The sequence below is a fragment of the Talpa europaea genome (genome assembly GCF_964194135.1).
Source record: "Talpa europaea genome assembly, chromosome: 2".
Taxonomy (NCBI): Eukaryota; Metazoa; Chordata; class Mammalia; order Eulipotyphla; family Talpidae; genus Talpa; species Talpa europaea.
In genome coordinates, this window is record NC_140068.1 from 140,316,285 (window position 1) to 140,330,531 (window position 14,247).

The 14,247-nt window shown below is 43.8% G+C and overlaps 1 protein-coding gene across 1 annotated transcript; it reads right to left on the reverse strand.

The window, feature by feature from the left end:
* Nucleotides 1-1,755: 1,755 nt before the first annotated feature.
* Nucleotides 1,756-2,354, reverse strand: HMGN4 (high mobility group nucleosomal binding domain 4; the record flags this gene model as incomplete). The annotated part of the gene is made up of 1 exon (XM_084227999.1): nt 1,756-2,354. The coding sequence occupies one exon, from the start codon at nt 2,352-2,354 to the stop codon at nt 2,082-2,084; it is 273 nt and encodes a 90-aa protein (XP_084084125.1). The 3' UTR covers nt 1,756-2,081.
* Nucleotides 2,355-14,247: the final 11,893 nt, after the last annotated feature.

A 14,247-nucleotide genomic window follows, 5' to 3' on the forward strand; every position in this document is an offset into this window, starting at 1 on the left:
TGTGTGGTGGCTTTCTGTCTATTGCACTTGCTGAATCCAGAGTCAATATTTATCTTTGATCCTGATATGTTGTTTGGCAAAGAGAAAGCACGATGAACTTTTTTTTTTTTAATTAAAATATGGAAAGCTTTACAAATTTGTGCATCATCCTTGTGCTGGGGCCATGCCAGTTTTCTCTGTATCATTCCAATTTTAGTGTATGTGCTGCTGGAGCAAACACTTAAAGTTTATTTACTGGATAAAACGGGGTGGTAACAGTTGAGCAAAGGAAGAATGGCAATACAGTATAAAGTCCAGCAACTCAGTTGTGAAAACCACCTAAATGGTCCTTCTTCAAGTTCTTCCCACCTCCCCCCACCCCTACTTTACAGCCTATTGCCCATGCATATAATAAACACACACACACACACACACACACACACACACACACACACACACGAGAGAGAGAGAGAGAGAGAGAGAGAGAGAGAGAGAGAGAGAGAGAGAGAGAGAGAGAGAGAGAGAGAGAGAGAGAGAACTATGAAGAAACGAGCTTCTCTGTATACACAGAATATTTGGTTGTGTATGTACAGTGCCCTAGGGTACATACAGATAGAGGAATTAATGAGTTTAGCAGGGTTGTTGGAAACAGAAATCAACCTAACTTAAAAAAAAGTAATAACTAAAAATATATCATAAAGTAGCATCAGAAATTGCGAAGTCCCGAGGAAATATTAACAAAAGGCAGAATTTATGGAGAAAATTATAAAACTTTATTGAAAGACATTTAAAAAGCCTAAATAAATGGAGAGCTATACCATATGGAGACCTTAATATTGTAATTAATCTAGAAAGTCAATATAAATCCAATAGAAATTCCAACTTGTTTTTTGTTTGATTTAGAATTTGACTATGTAATTCTAGAAGCTGTATGGAAGAGCAAATGGCTAAGAGCAGCTCAGATACTCCCCAGGAGGAAAAATTTGGTGATGATGTTCGAAGGGGAGATGGGATTTATCCTGAGATATCCAAACCTTTTTTCTAAAGTTGTAGCACTCAGGATTTTATAGTAATGCCACAAGTAAAAGAGATTAACCAATGCGTCAAAATAGACACACACACTTGGTTTATGAAAATGTCAGTGTTACAAATCATTGGGTAGTGAAACTTCAGAAAATGGTGCTGGGATAATCACTTACCCATATGGAAAAAAATATTGTACCTCTATTTCACACTTTTCACAAAAATCAGTTCGGGGAAGACAAAAGGCAAACATGAAAAGCAAAACTACAGAACTTTTACAAGGCAATAAAGAATTTCTTCAGGACTTTGGATAGGAAATGATCTCTCTCACCACCAACTTGTATCCAGTTTTAGAAGACACTTTTCAGAAGCAGTAACTTCCAACAGGATCTCAATGACAATCCTTAACATTTTACAACTTCCAAACTCCCCTTCCCCAAAAGTCAGCAAAGTCTTCTGCTGCAGCTGTTGTGAACAGGGTAAGTTTTCAGCAGGGGTGGACATTTTGCATGAATGTAAGAGCTGCTCATAGGTCAACTCTGATGTGGAGGAAATGAACTAAAAACTGAAGTACCTTAGTGGGATGATTCACAAACTACAAACAGGAATCTTGGCTCTTTTGAGCAACACTACCTCAAAGTCACCACTGGAAAGCTTGAGGGCACAGACACAGCTGATTTTAGGGGACCCAACACCACATAATGGGCCTTGGTTTCAGGAAGTCAAGTCTATGTTGATGGCATTGGGAAAAGAGAAGACATGAGTTTGCTTCCTTACACTCTAAGGCTTCTGAGCCAAAGGGGCTGACATGTGTGACTGTCAGAGAAGCTCTTCTGGGAACCAAGACTAACCAACAACAACCATATAAAATCCTGTTTTCCCCCCATTTCAATCCAGCTTCTGAGACATTCTATTAGTGGTATTTGCCCTTTCCACAAATGACGACAACAAAGTGTTCTGTGTGCTAACAATATAACTTAAAAAAAAAAATTCTACATTTTATAAAACTCGATTAAAAAAAAAATAGTATTTCAAACCGCAGAGTCACTATAAGTACGGAGCTATCCAAAAAGCACACTTCACTTGGCGTCTCCGGCGCCTTCTGCTTTCTGTGACTGGGCTGTGGAGGCATCTCTGTTTTTTGCAGGGTTGTTCGCATCCTTGCCACTCTCTGTTTTCCCCTTTCTCCCTTTGGGCGCTTTCTCCCCCTTCTTTGCAGGGGCCTTCTTAGGCCTGGGCTCTGGTTTGGGAGGGGCAGGCTTAGCCGACAGCCGAGCCGATCTCCTCTGAGGCTCATCCTTCACCTTCGCTTTGTCGCCCTTGGCATCTCCTTTTGCCTTCCTTTTCGGCATGGCGGCAGTAGTGCCTGGCAGGGGCTGTACTAGTCCAGAGGGGGCTTCTGTCTTCCCTAATGCTGCTTCTAGAAAGAGTTCCTTAATAAGATACAAAAAGTATGTCATCCATCAAGGGAAAAGACTGACAGATTTGACTATATTAAAATTCCAATCTGACTACATGAAAATCAATAACCTGGGTATAGCAAATAGATAGCATAAAAAGGGGAAAAGGAATAAGCTGGGCAAAGATATTCATAATAACGTTAACTGACAAATGATTAGATTCCAGAAAATATGAAGAATTCCTACAGATCTATGAGCAAAGGGCAAACTGAAATATTTAAAACAATGTGCAGAACTGTTAAGAACTTCCTAGAAGTAGCATGAATGGTGAATAAGCACATAAAAATATGCTCAACCCCATTATTAGTATGTGAAATGTACACTAAAACCACAGGATAAAACATTTCATAACCATCAAATTGGTAAAAACCAAATTATCTGACAATATCAGGGGCTTGGCAGATGTGGAATAATTGAAACATTTCTACACTGCTGAAGTGTGTACAGAAGTGTATTCACTTTTCTTTTTTTTTTTTTTTAATAAACAGATTTTTTTTTTTTTTTTTTTATAGAGGCATGCTTTATTTACTTGTTTGCTGGTTTGTTTGTTTTGTTTATACATGCACTGGGCACAGTCAGAAGCGCGGGAGGGTGAGAGAACTCACCAGATCCAGAGCGGGGAGCAGAGCAGGCAGAAGGACCGAAGTACACTGCTGAGGGGAGCAGCGGGCGGCAGGAGAGGTCTGCGCGCCATGTGGGACCCTCCTCCAGTGGCCGGGGAGCAGCCGGGGATCGAACCGGTGCCGCAGAGGCCGCGGGCAGCTTCGCAACCCAGCGCTCAACCGCTGTGCCACCGGGGAGGCCCGTATTCACTTTTCTAAGGAGACTTTAGGTGACATTTTTTAAAGCAACTTTAGGTGTTTATCTAGAGGATTTCCTGGATGTGTGACAGAAGACCCCTACAAGAATGTTTATAGCAACTCTGGAATTTGAAAAAAAACTGGCAACTATTAGTGTCCTTTGCTAGTAGAATAAATGCTTTATGTAAGTATCAGGGGACTATATTCACCAGCAGAAATGAACAGATTACTGCTACATGCAAAAAATAAAAAAAACCACCATGGCTGAACCTCAAGAACATACTGTAGTATAAAAATATGTACAGTGTAGATCTAGCGTAAAGCTAGATGACATGTTTAGGGCACAAGTATGTGGCATAACGTTTTTTTAATTTTTTTTTTTTTTAGCAAATTACTGGGTTTTTTTAGATTTGTAGTCACATAATTAAAAAATATATATATTACATCAGCCTTCATTTTTGTACAATGTTATGATCTCCCTGTGAAATTCCAACCACCAATTCACCCGTGTACCATCACCATAGTTCCTTGTGCTCTTCCTACCCCTGTCCTGATCCCTCTCTTTCCTCCTGCCCTACAGAATGTCTCTGGTTGCCTGTAGATTTTGATTTTTTTCTTTATTATATATATTTTTCCTGATCCCTTATTTGGTTCCTCTACATTCCTCCTATAAGCGAAACCATCTGATATTTTTCTTTTTCTTTCCGGCTTATCTTGCTAAGCATAATTCCTTCCAGCACCATCCATGTTGCTGTGAATGGCACGAGCTTATCCTTTTTGACTGCTGAGTAATATTCCATTGTGTACACAGACCATATCTTCTTGATCCAGTCAACTATTTTTTGGGCATTTGGGTTGTTTCCATAGCTTACCTATTGTAAATAGTGCTGCAATAAACAGAAGTGCAGGTGTCCTTTTGAATTAATGTTTCTGTGTCCTTTGGGTAGATACCTAGGAGTGGAATTGCTGGATCATACGGAAGCTCCATTTTTAGCAGTTTGAGGAACCTCCATTGTGGTTGGACCAGTTTGCATTCCCACCAGCAGTGTAGGAGAGTAAAACATTCTTTTTTTTAAAGCAAGGAATAAAATAAAAATCAGGACACCAGTCCCCCTCAGAGGGGTTTGACCAATGGACAGAGGTGGGATTCGGGGATAGTCCAGAGATAAGGGGCTGGGGTGGTGATCACTTCCTTGAACTGGGGAGAGACATGGCTGGTGTCTGTTATTCTCAATATTTTACACGAAAAATTTTATACATTTGCTCAAGAATTAATAAAAAGTACTTTTGAAAAGTGGGTAGCTCAGAGCACAGATTCAGAATAGAAAATGATTTAATCTGGGTAATCTGACCTGGGCCCACGGCCAGCATTCCAAAGCACTGCCTGACTTTTTAAAAGCTTTTAGCTAAAAGTAGTTATTGACACTCTCTAGCCCATCCTTGAAAAGTTTTTTTGGGGTAATTTGTAACCCCATGTCCTACACAATTTTATATTTTAGGGGAAAAATGATCTAAAATGCCCCAGAGGCTTGGCTGTGATTTTTCCTCCTCTCCGGGACCTCACCTTCTAGATGTAGTAGGTAAACATGGTCATAAATTAAATTTAGATTAGATTTTTATGTTCCTTAGCTAACAAAACAACCACCTGCAAATGGTGCTAAAACTTATCAAGTTATTTTTGATGTCTATTTTTCTCCCCATTTCTCATAATGAACAGAATTGCTGGAAACTTTGCACTTCTTCCCTCCTCTCTTCCTGCTTGTGGAATGGAGGGAGAAATGAGACTTGGCATAAAGAAGAGAGAAGAACAAAAGTGCGAGTGTGCCTGGTTGGCTACTATTTCCCTCGGGGAAGGCACATTGGAAGCCAGGATTAAAATTGGACAGGAGATTCAGTTCCTTTCTCAAATTGAACAGCAATTCACTGGAAAGTTTATATGAAATTATCTGGAGGTTTCTCTTCTCTCAATGACTCTTCCCTTGCCTCTACATATTCTGAATTACTGAGGGGCCAAGAAGTCTCTCTTGCTACCAAGACACACTGCAGTTCTGCTGGTCCAGCTCAACCCACTGGCCCTCCAGAAGACATCCTTCCCTAGAATTACATTCATGCTTCATTTTGTTAGGGGGAAAGGATGTTCTGAGCAAATTCCATACAGGCTTTGTGGACTCCACCCCCATGTCATCAAGACACTAGGACCTACAAATCCCATAATCACCAAAGGGAAGGTTATGAGAACCTGAAGGCAGAGTTAAGCAACTAGGTTCTCAGTTTGAGTATTTAACTGGCTATGTGGCCAGGCGTTGCCCTCTTGGCCACGCTGTGTCATTGGGATTCCAGGTCAGCGGAATGGGTACGACGCATTTATAAACTTATCTCTCTCTTTTTCTTCCCGAGTTATTCATTTTCCCATTCCCCTTCCCTTGTAAATAAACCTTTTATTAACCTTTTGTGTGTGCCTGCAGTTTAGCATTAATAAGTCCTCTTTAAGCGCACGGGTGAAGACCCACAGTCAGGTAACCTGTTTGATATTGGGGTTGCTCTGTAACAGTCAGGCACCCAACATGGTTTCCAAGTTACACCCGTGGTTGACCAGCCCAAAGTAACTTTACTTGCGTTGGTCCCCATAAGCGCACAGCCTATATGGAGTTTGCTCAGGACATCCTTTCTCCCTAACAATGACTTCAGTTTCCTCTTCCAAATGCACCACTAAAGGAATGTTTGAAAAATTCTTAGAGAGAAAAAATGTTTTTTTAATTCAAATCTGAAAATAATAAAGACAAAGAAATTTTAAAGAAAAGAATTGAGGAGGATGTCAGAGATCACTTAGGTCAAGGTTGGGTATGGTAACTGTGTGTCCAGAAAGGAACAGGCAGGAGAAAGTCTGCTGTTCTTATAACAAAGGAGCCAATGTTGACAGATATTTTCCGGCATAAAAATCACTTGGTCTATAGCAGGGGAAGCTGGTTTATGCTTGTTGCCCTAGGATTATTATCAATAATCCTCCCTTTTCCTCTCAGGAACGTGCAAACTTGGACAAGTGAAACACACCCTCGATCCTCTGCATGTATTCCCAGAGGCCTTTTTGTTACCAAGGAATGAGAGGAAACCAAAGGGCTGTTGTTCTAGACCTCACTTTCCTAGAGAATGGACATTCTATACCATTCGCTGTCCATCTCATTCCAAAACTGTTTTTAGCCTAGCTCCTGGTGTGAGAATGTCACAGTCTGTTTCCTGTTCTCAGTCTTCTTTACCTTAGATCCCTTCAGTCCACACCAAGCAGGGGGCTGTGATGGCCACATGTCAGAGGCCAAAACACAGTCAGTGATGGTTAAGATAAACACAAGAAAAACAGGCCACTGTCTGGAAGCTTTAGCTGGATAAATGAATACCGACAACTTTCTTGAAACTCACCTTAGGAAGCTTATCAGGAGTCCAGCTGGCTGACTCTCCAGAGACCTGTAAATGGAGGAGACAGAGACACAAATAACAGAAAAGAGCCAGCAGGATAAAAGGTCATTTCACTTCCATGAGGCTAAGAAGGGTGGAGGAGGGGAATTCTCACCTCATAGTGGGTTGACTTAGCAATTAATTGCTTGAGATGGAGTACAGGGGAGTTTTTAGGGTGATGACACTATTCTGTATGCTACAGTGATGCTGGGTATATGGCATTTGCATTGGTAAAACCTACAGAACTGCATACAAAGAGTGGTCCTTAGTTAATAATAATGTATAAATACTGGTTCATCCATTGTAACACATGAAAACTGTTAGGAGAAACTGAGGCAGGGGAAAGGAAGAATATGGGAATTCTCTATGCTTCTGCTCAATTTTTCTATAAGCCAAAAACTGCTCTAAAAAAATAGTCTACCAGGGTAAAAAAAAACCCCACAAAACCCCAACATTTTGAGAATTAAAGAAGTAATATATAGATAATAAAATATTCAAGTCTAGTATTATAAATATCACATTGTGCAAGTAAAAACAAAGAAAAATTATTAACTGGTAGATAAATCTTTTAAGTAATTCTCTAAGTTTTGGGAATACAGAGATTAAGACTTTAGATGATATCACCAGGACAAGAAATCATCAAAACAAATACTGAGGTTATTTTCCCAGGACATGGCAATCTTTGACGTTTTAGGAATCTAACAATTCCTCCTTGTTAAAGTAAAACTTCTAAGGACAAATTATATTAATTGAGACCAGAACAAGTTAGTGGAGCCTCTGGATCACTCTTCTTCAAAAAAGGTTTTTTTTCTTCGAAAAAACCTGGACTGAAATTCTTATAAAAGCGCCCAATTTAACCAGACTGCTTATTTCAAAAGGGGAAAAGGTAACCCTTCCTCAGCAGCTCCAGGGCAGAGGGACCATCTGCTCTCTCCTCTCCTTAAAAACCCCTTGTTAACAAGGAAGACTTGTGGGTTGTTTTTTGTTTGTTTTGTTTTTCATTAGAAAAAGATATATGGGGACCTCTCTGGTGGTGCAGGGGTTAAGATGTAGCTGATGAAGCTATCCACCACTGCAGCAGAGTTCAATCCCGGCCAGGGAGCTACCCACATGGCACAGCAGACCTCTCCTGACTGGCCCACTGCTCCCCTCAGCAATGTATTTCCGTCAATCTACCTGTTTTGTTCTCTGTCTCTGGTGAATTCTCTTACCCCCCACACCTCTGGCCTGTACCCCAGATCTTGTATGTATAAATAAATAAATCTTTAAAAAAAAAAGATATATGAAGTTTAAATTAACTGGCAGAAATAGATTTTTTTTAAAAAAAGGTTAATAGTGAAATTAAAAGCAAGTAATGCATTCTCTCTGTAGAAATATGCAAATGATGAATATGATGAGAAAAGGCTGGTGTGTGAAAATTTTCTGAGGTTCACTTCAGGGATTTTCCGAAACTGTCAACAATAATGGACATTAATACATCCATCACTGTCCTTAAAAATAAGTGTTATGGGCTGAATTTTGTCCCTTTCCAACCATATTCACAGATTGAAGTCCTAATCCCCAGTACCTTGAACTTGTGAATGCTGAAGATGGGGTCTTTAAAGAGGTAATTAAGGTGAGCTGAGGTAATTAAGGTGAGCTGAGGTCACATGGATGGGGCCTAGTCCAATAAATATTTTCCTCAAAAGAAGAGATCAGGACTCTGACAACAGAGGAAGGCCCTCATGAGCCTGCAAGACGTGGAGAGAGGCCTCTGAGGATACCACATCTTGGACCTGCAGGCTCCAGAATTGTGACAAAATAAACCTCTGTTGCTTAAGACTTGCAGTCTGTGGTGGTTTGTTATGGAAGCCCTAGCAAACCAACACAGGAGGGAAGAGACCCTGAGTGACCTGTGACACATTTGGATTAGAATCATGTTTTGCCCAGTTTTCAATGTCTTTTTTCCATTTTCCCTCTCTCACCAGAAGTCTGCAGTGCCCATGGACCAAACCCCACCTCATCTAGTATGCACATCCACACATGCCACCAACACCTGCCACGCACGCTTCAGCATCATCCTTTGCTCCCTTGACTGTTACTAAACTGGTTTTCTGGGGTGATGGTTCTAATACACCCCAAAGTCAGAAGGTCTCCCTCTAACAGCCTCTTACTTATGGCAAAATAATGCTTGCAGGGTTAGAACGGGAGTCCTTGGTTACTAACAACCAAGCTTAGGAAGGAGAATAAAGAATATAATAAAAAAACAAAACAAAAGGTCACAGTGTCTGTCTCCAGGGACTATTCTTCTCTACCTTCCAAAGGAAATATCACTCAGGGAAGCAGAGCTTCCATTTGGGGTGAAGAGAGGGAGCTGGAGGAAGGAACATTAAGGGAAAGTGAGAAAGGGCAGAGTGTCTAGAAGGGTAGGGCTGTGGCTGCATCTTGTCAGCAAGCTCCTGGTTTGAAGAGAGTCAGCGATCTGAAACCCTTTGGCTGGGGGGGATGCTCTGTCCCAGCTGATTTTACTTCCGGCCCACTGGCATCCCAGAAAATATAAAGGACAATCCTCAAAAGTTCTCCCAGGCCCCTGGGGTCCTTGCCTCCCTCCAGGAGATCACACCCCATTCACTTGCTGGTATTTGAGTGGTGGAGACGGGATTTTATTAATTATTAGAAAACGGGGATCTTTCTTTTTCCTTTTTTATAATTGAGGTAACTTTGGCTTATAACACTGTTTTAGGCGTGCAGGTTCACACTTCTTCCAATGTACGCTGCCACAACAGGCCTACCACCAAGGTACTAACACTCTAGTAACTGTCCACTACAGTCCAGTGGACCCCTTCTATCCTTTGCTCTCCCCTCTGGTCGTCAGATTTTAAAAGAAAACGTCGTAGACAAATTGCTCCTGAGCACATGCCCAAGCTATTATTCTGCTAACAAGGAAACCATAGGCCTTTCAGAGAAGACTTTTAAAAACAAGATAGAGAAAACAGCTCATTAGGTAAGGATTATTTTCCATTCAAACTCAATATTAGCATCCATCATTTAAGTTCATCTGGAGCAAAGTGCCCCGGAGGCTAGGGCTTGGCAACCCTTAGAAATAGTAACAGTGGCAATAATAAGAGCAAGCGCAATCATAATATATCTAAGAAGAGAATCAGACACCTGAGGCTGTGAGGTGGAATAACAGGACTTTTCCCTCCCACAAAAGCCTTGGATTGAAACCTCGCAGGCCTCGTGTGGGATGGAGGGCAGCGCCGAAGCCCAGGGCACAAGTCCTGAGTTTATTTAAACTTGGTGCTGTGGTGGCTTCTCAAGCTTCAAGGCCACCAGCCGGTCCACCTCTTAACTTTGGGATTTTTCTCCCCTTTTCTTTTTGGCGGGGAGAGCACAAGGTCAAAGTGGAGGAAGACGCAGACTTTCGGGGTCCCTTCTGTGGGGCCTTCCCGAAGGTGACTCCTTGTAAACAGAGGAGGGAGGGGGACAGGGTGGAAAGCGGGGTAGCCCCGGCCACGCCGCCCAGCCCGCCCCCGCGACCTCTTCGGGCCACAACCCTGAGGGTTTAATCCTTTTCAACCCTCTCCCCTCTGGCCTGTCCTCTGCCCCGGCGCCGCGGCGGGGGCTTCTCAGCCCAGCAGGGCCGGCGGCCCGCGCCCCACCTCGCGAGGTCGTCCTTCCCGGAGCTTCGCAATCGGGTCCCCGGGAAGCCGCGCGCGCGGTTATCCCGGGGGCGGGACGGCGGGGGCGACGGGCCCAGGCTCCCCGCTGACCGCCGCGCCACTCCCCGGGCCGCGCGTCTCTGCGGGGCGGCGGGGCTCGCCCCATTTTCCAGAGACGCACACTGAGGCCTCGGCCGCACTCACCCGAGCGTCGCCGCCGTCCTCCCTCCCGCGCGGCTGCCCTGCGCTCCCTCCCGCCGGGCCGGCGCGGACCGCGGGGTGGCGAGGAGCCCGGCGCCCGGCGCTGCGAGCAACAGGAAGGCCCGGCGAGGCGAGGATGCGCTTCCGGGGCTGCGGGCGCCCGGCCGCCTCGCGTCGGAGCCGGGGCCGGGCCAGCTCTCCCCTCGCGATACGTGGGTCCTCCTCCGAGGCCGCCCCGGACCCACCCTGAGCAGCGCCACCCCAGCCGCCCGGCCCGGGACGAGCACGAGAAGAAAAGGAGAGGGATGTTTTTATGGAAGTGTGGAAATTAAAAAATATATGTATTTTTGGCCAAGGAATTAAAATGCAGGAAAGAAAAACATACATGTTTCCGCCCGGTTTCGAACCGGGGACCTTTCGCGTGTGAGGCGAACGTGATAACCACTACACTACGGAAACGCCATGCGAGAGACGCCTCTGAACTGCTAGTTTGCGCTAATAACCACGCCCCGGTTCAGCGACGTCCCTGCAGCGCTGCATGCAGTGCGCATGCGTCTCTGTGCCGTTCTCTCCATGGCTGTACCCGAGCAGCGCCCTGACGCCAGATCATTAATCCTTTACTCTGGAAATGACTGAATGGAGACCGAAAGGCTTTAATCCTTACGAATCCCCCATTATTATCACTCAGTCCGAATAACCAAGTTTCTGAATTTCTTCCCCTTTGCTTCAAACCCATCCTCCGTAGGCATGAAGTGGCGAGGCTGGGCGGGACCTGGACCGCGCACACCTCGGGACGCGCCCCGGGGAGCGCCACCGCCTGGACGGACGAAGAACTTGGCTGCAAAGGCGTGATGAGGACCCTCGCTGTGGTCAAAGGGGCGCCCCCTTGCTCCTAAGACTGCTAGGTATCCTGAACGAATTTTCTAATTCCACTGAGATTCATGGTGGTTGTCAGAAAAGAAGCAAAAGACGAGCGCGCACACCGAGCCAGCCAGGAGTCGAACCTGGAATCTTCTGATCCGTAGTCAGACGCGTTATCCATTGCGCCACTGGCCCCGCACGTAGGAGGCTAGGCGGCAGTCATGCCTTCATCAGAAAACAGGCTGCGGCTGGGGCCCCTCTGCTGTGTGGGCTTGAACCCCAAAGCCACGATTTCCTGGGTAGCCCAGGCTCAGCGAGTGTAGACACCCTAGCAGCCATTAGGTGTCTACTCTTTTCTCGGGCTGCCTCTGCCCGCTGAAAAATGGCAGTGGGAGGCAAGCTGGGCACCCTCCCTGCCCGCAGATCAACTCTGCATCCATGAATTTATTCATTGGCCCAACGTTACCGTCACAGGAGCTGCAAATACTACCGTAAAGAAAACAGAGGTGATCTTTGTTCGCAAGGAGATTACATGGCTATGAAGGAGGCAATAATAAGCACTAAAGAAATAAAATAATGGTGATAAGCACTTGGAGGGGACAAACATACACACAAACCTGGGAAAGAGAACAGGAAAGCCTGGAAAGGAAGGTGATGGAGAGAAAAATGTGTGTCTCAGGGAAAGAGTCATGAGGGTCGATCTCCAGGGTAACCGCCTGGAGATAGGAGTGGGCGTGGGAAGCCCCAGAAATATAGAGGCCAGTACTTGAATGGCCAGGGGTAGGCCTGGGGAGATGACCTCGGGCCTTATTGGCCCCTGCAAGGATCGTAGCAAGTAGTCACTGTGCAGGAAAGTGAAAGGCATTGTAGGGTGGCATAATTTTTCTTATCTCCCCTTGAGTCTTTAATTCTTTATTTCAAGTATTCTAAGCAAGACTCCGTGCTAAGCACCCTCATTGCATGCTGCTCCTACCGAGGACTTACAGAATTTTACACCTTTAAAAGGAACATCTTCAGCGCTGACAAATATGAGTGCTTACCTGTTTGCTTTCGCAGGAAGCAAGTGCTTCCTAATGGTGTGTTTTAGCGTCTGTATTCTAAAGAATCATTATCACCATGTCTGGTGAGCATTTTAAATTGAAGGCTAAGAAAGCGATAGAGTAAAACTGGCTGACATTGAGAATATACACACAGAGATTAGAGAATATTTGTTTTCAGTTCACAAGGTTACAACAGCCCTTAAGAAAAATACACATTTTCCTGCTGTTTCTACATAAACATTAAGGTAAATCTAGTTTCGAATTCCTCCCAGTTTTATACTATGTATCCCTAAGGAACTTTGGTGATTATGGGCTCCATCACAAAATCATTTGTTTAAAATATGAAAGGAAAAGTATATAAGATTTCAAAAGAAGTCAATTATATGGAAATATGTTATCAAAATGTATGACATAATAATATTTATGCTCCTTTATTAATGCACTAAATGACAATATCCAACAAGAGGGCTAATAAATACTATAATTTCAAGGCATAAACATAATAAGCATAATTGATACTTTAGGAAAATTGCAATGACTGCAATTTGAGATGAAACTATTTGATTTTCAATATTGATAAAGTCAAAATTACTGAAATAAGATTGTTTTGTTGCTGACATTCATAATGGAAGGAAATGCAGAGTTTCAGTAACAAATTATCCCATCCAAGTTCACAGACCTCCCTCTCCCCATTAAAAGCAAAAGGAGATTTCTAAAGAGGAGTTTGGAAACAGACTCAGAAATTTTCAGAAATAAAGCAAACTGGGGACTCTCTTGGTTCTATTTTATCCTCATCACATACCCAGCATGGGGAGGCCAGATCCTAGGACATCTCTGGAAGTCACAACTTCCATCATGCAGCTCTAAAATGGGCTTCAGGGCAGTTGGCTGGAGGCCCTGTTCACATTTTCTCTCTTCAGTATTTATCTACAAAGACCTCTGTAGCAAAATAAAAAGTGATCCTATCTTATCTGGGCACCAGATGGGCAGACACCAATATTAGCCCTACTCTGGGAAGAGAGCCAATTTCCTCATTGTTTTCTTCGTATTAGTCACTGTGTCGGAAAGTAGAGGGCTTTGTAGGGTGAATCATGTACCTGTGAACCATACACGATCCTATTAATCTTAGTCGAACAAAATACACATGACATATCCCCCACGACATCTGACATCAGTGGTCTTACACAGAATGATCACCCCGTCTAAGGGGACCTATAAGAAGCCCCTAATAGTGGGGATGGTGCAGCTCCTGCCAGGGCCCCACGTCCCCTCGAGTGGCTCTGTTGCTAAGGACCTTGTGTGTACATTGCTATTAATCAGTTTTGTGATTAATGGAAGTACCTGCTTTGTTCTTCAGACTCAAATGACCATATCAGTTCAGCGGAACTTAATTGTTTCCACAGCCTCGCAGACCTCCCTCTATGTTGCAGGCTTTGAAGGCTCCTCTTGGCAGCTTCAAATTTCTCTGCCGTGTTTACAGCCTGACATGAGCTGAGGTGTGTATTCACTTTGTTTATGGATTTTCTACCAAGTCCTCTGAGACTCTGTAGTTTCCAGCTTCCAGTGTTTTCTTCAATGACTGTATCAGTCAGAGACACAGAAATTAAGTCCAGGAAGGAAAAATCAGAAATAGTAGGAGAATATACATACATGTGCATATAAAATATATATATATACACATATTCACTTATATAGGCATATATATGTATGTATATATATATGTGTGTGTATATACACACACATAGAGGAGTTGGGGTGGGTTTACATGATTGTGGAGACTATCTTTAGGGCA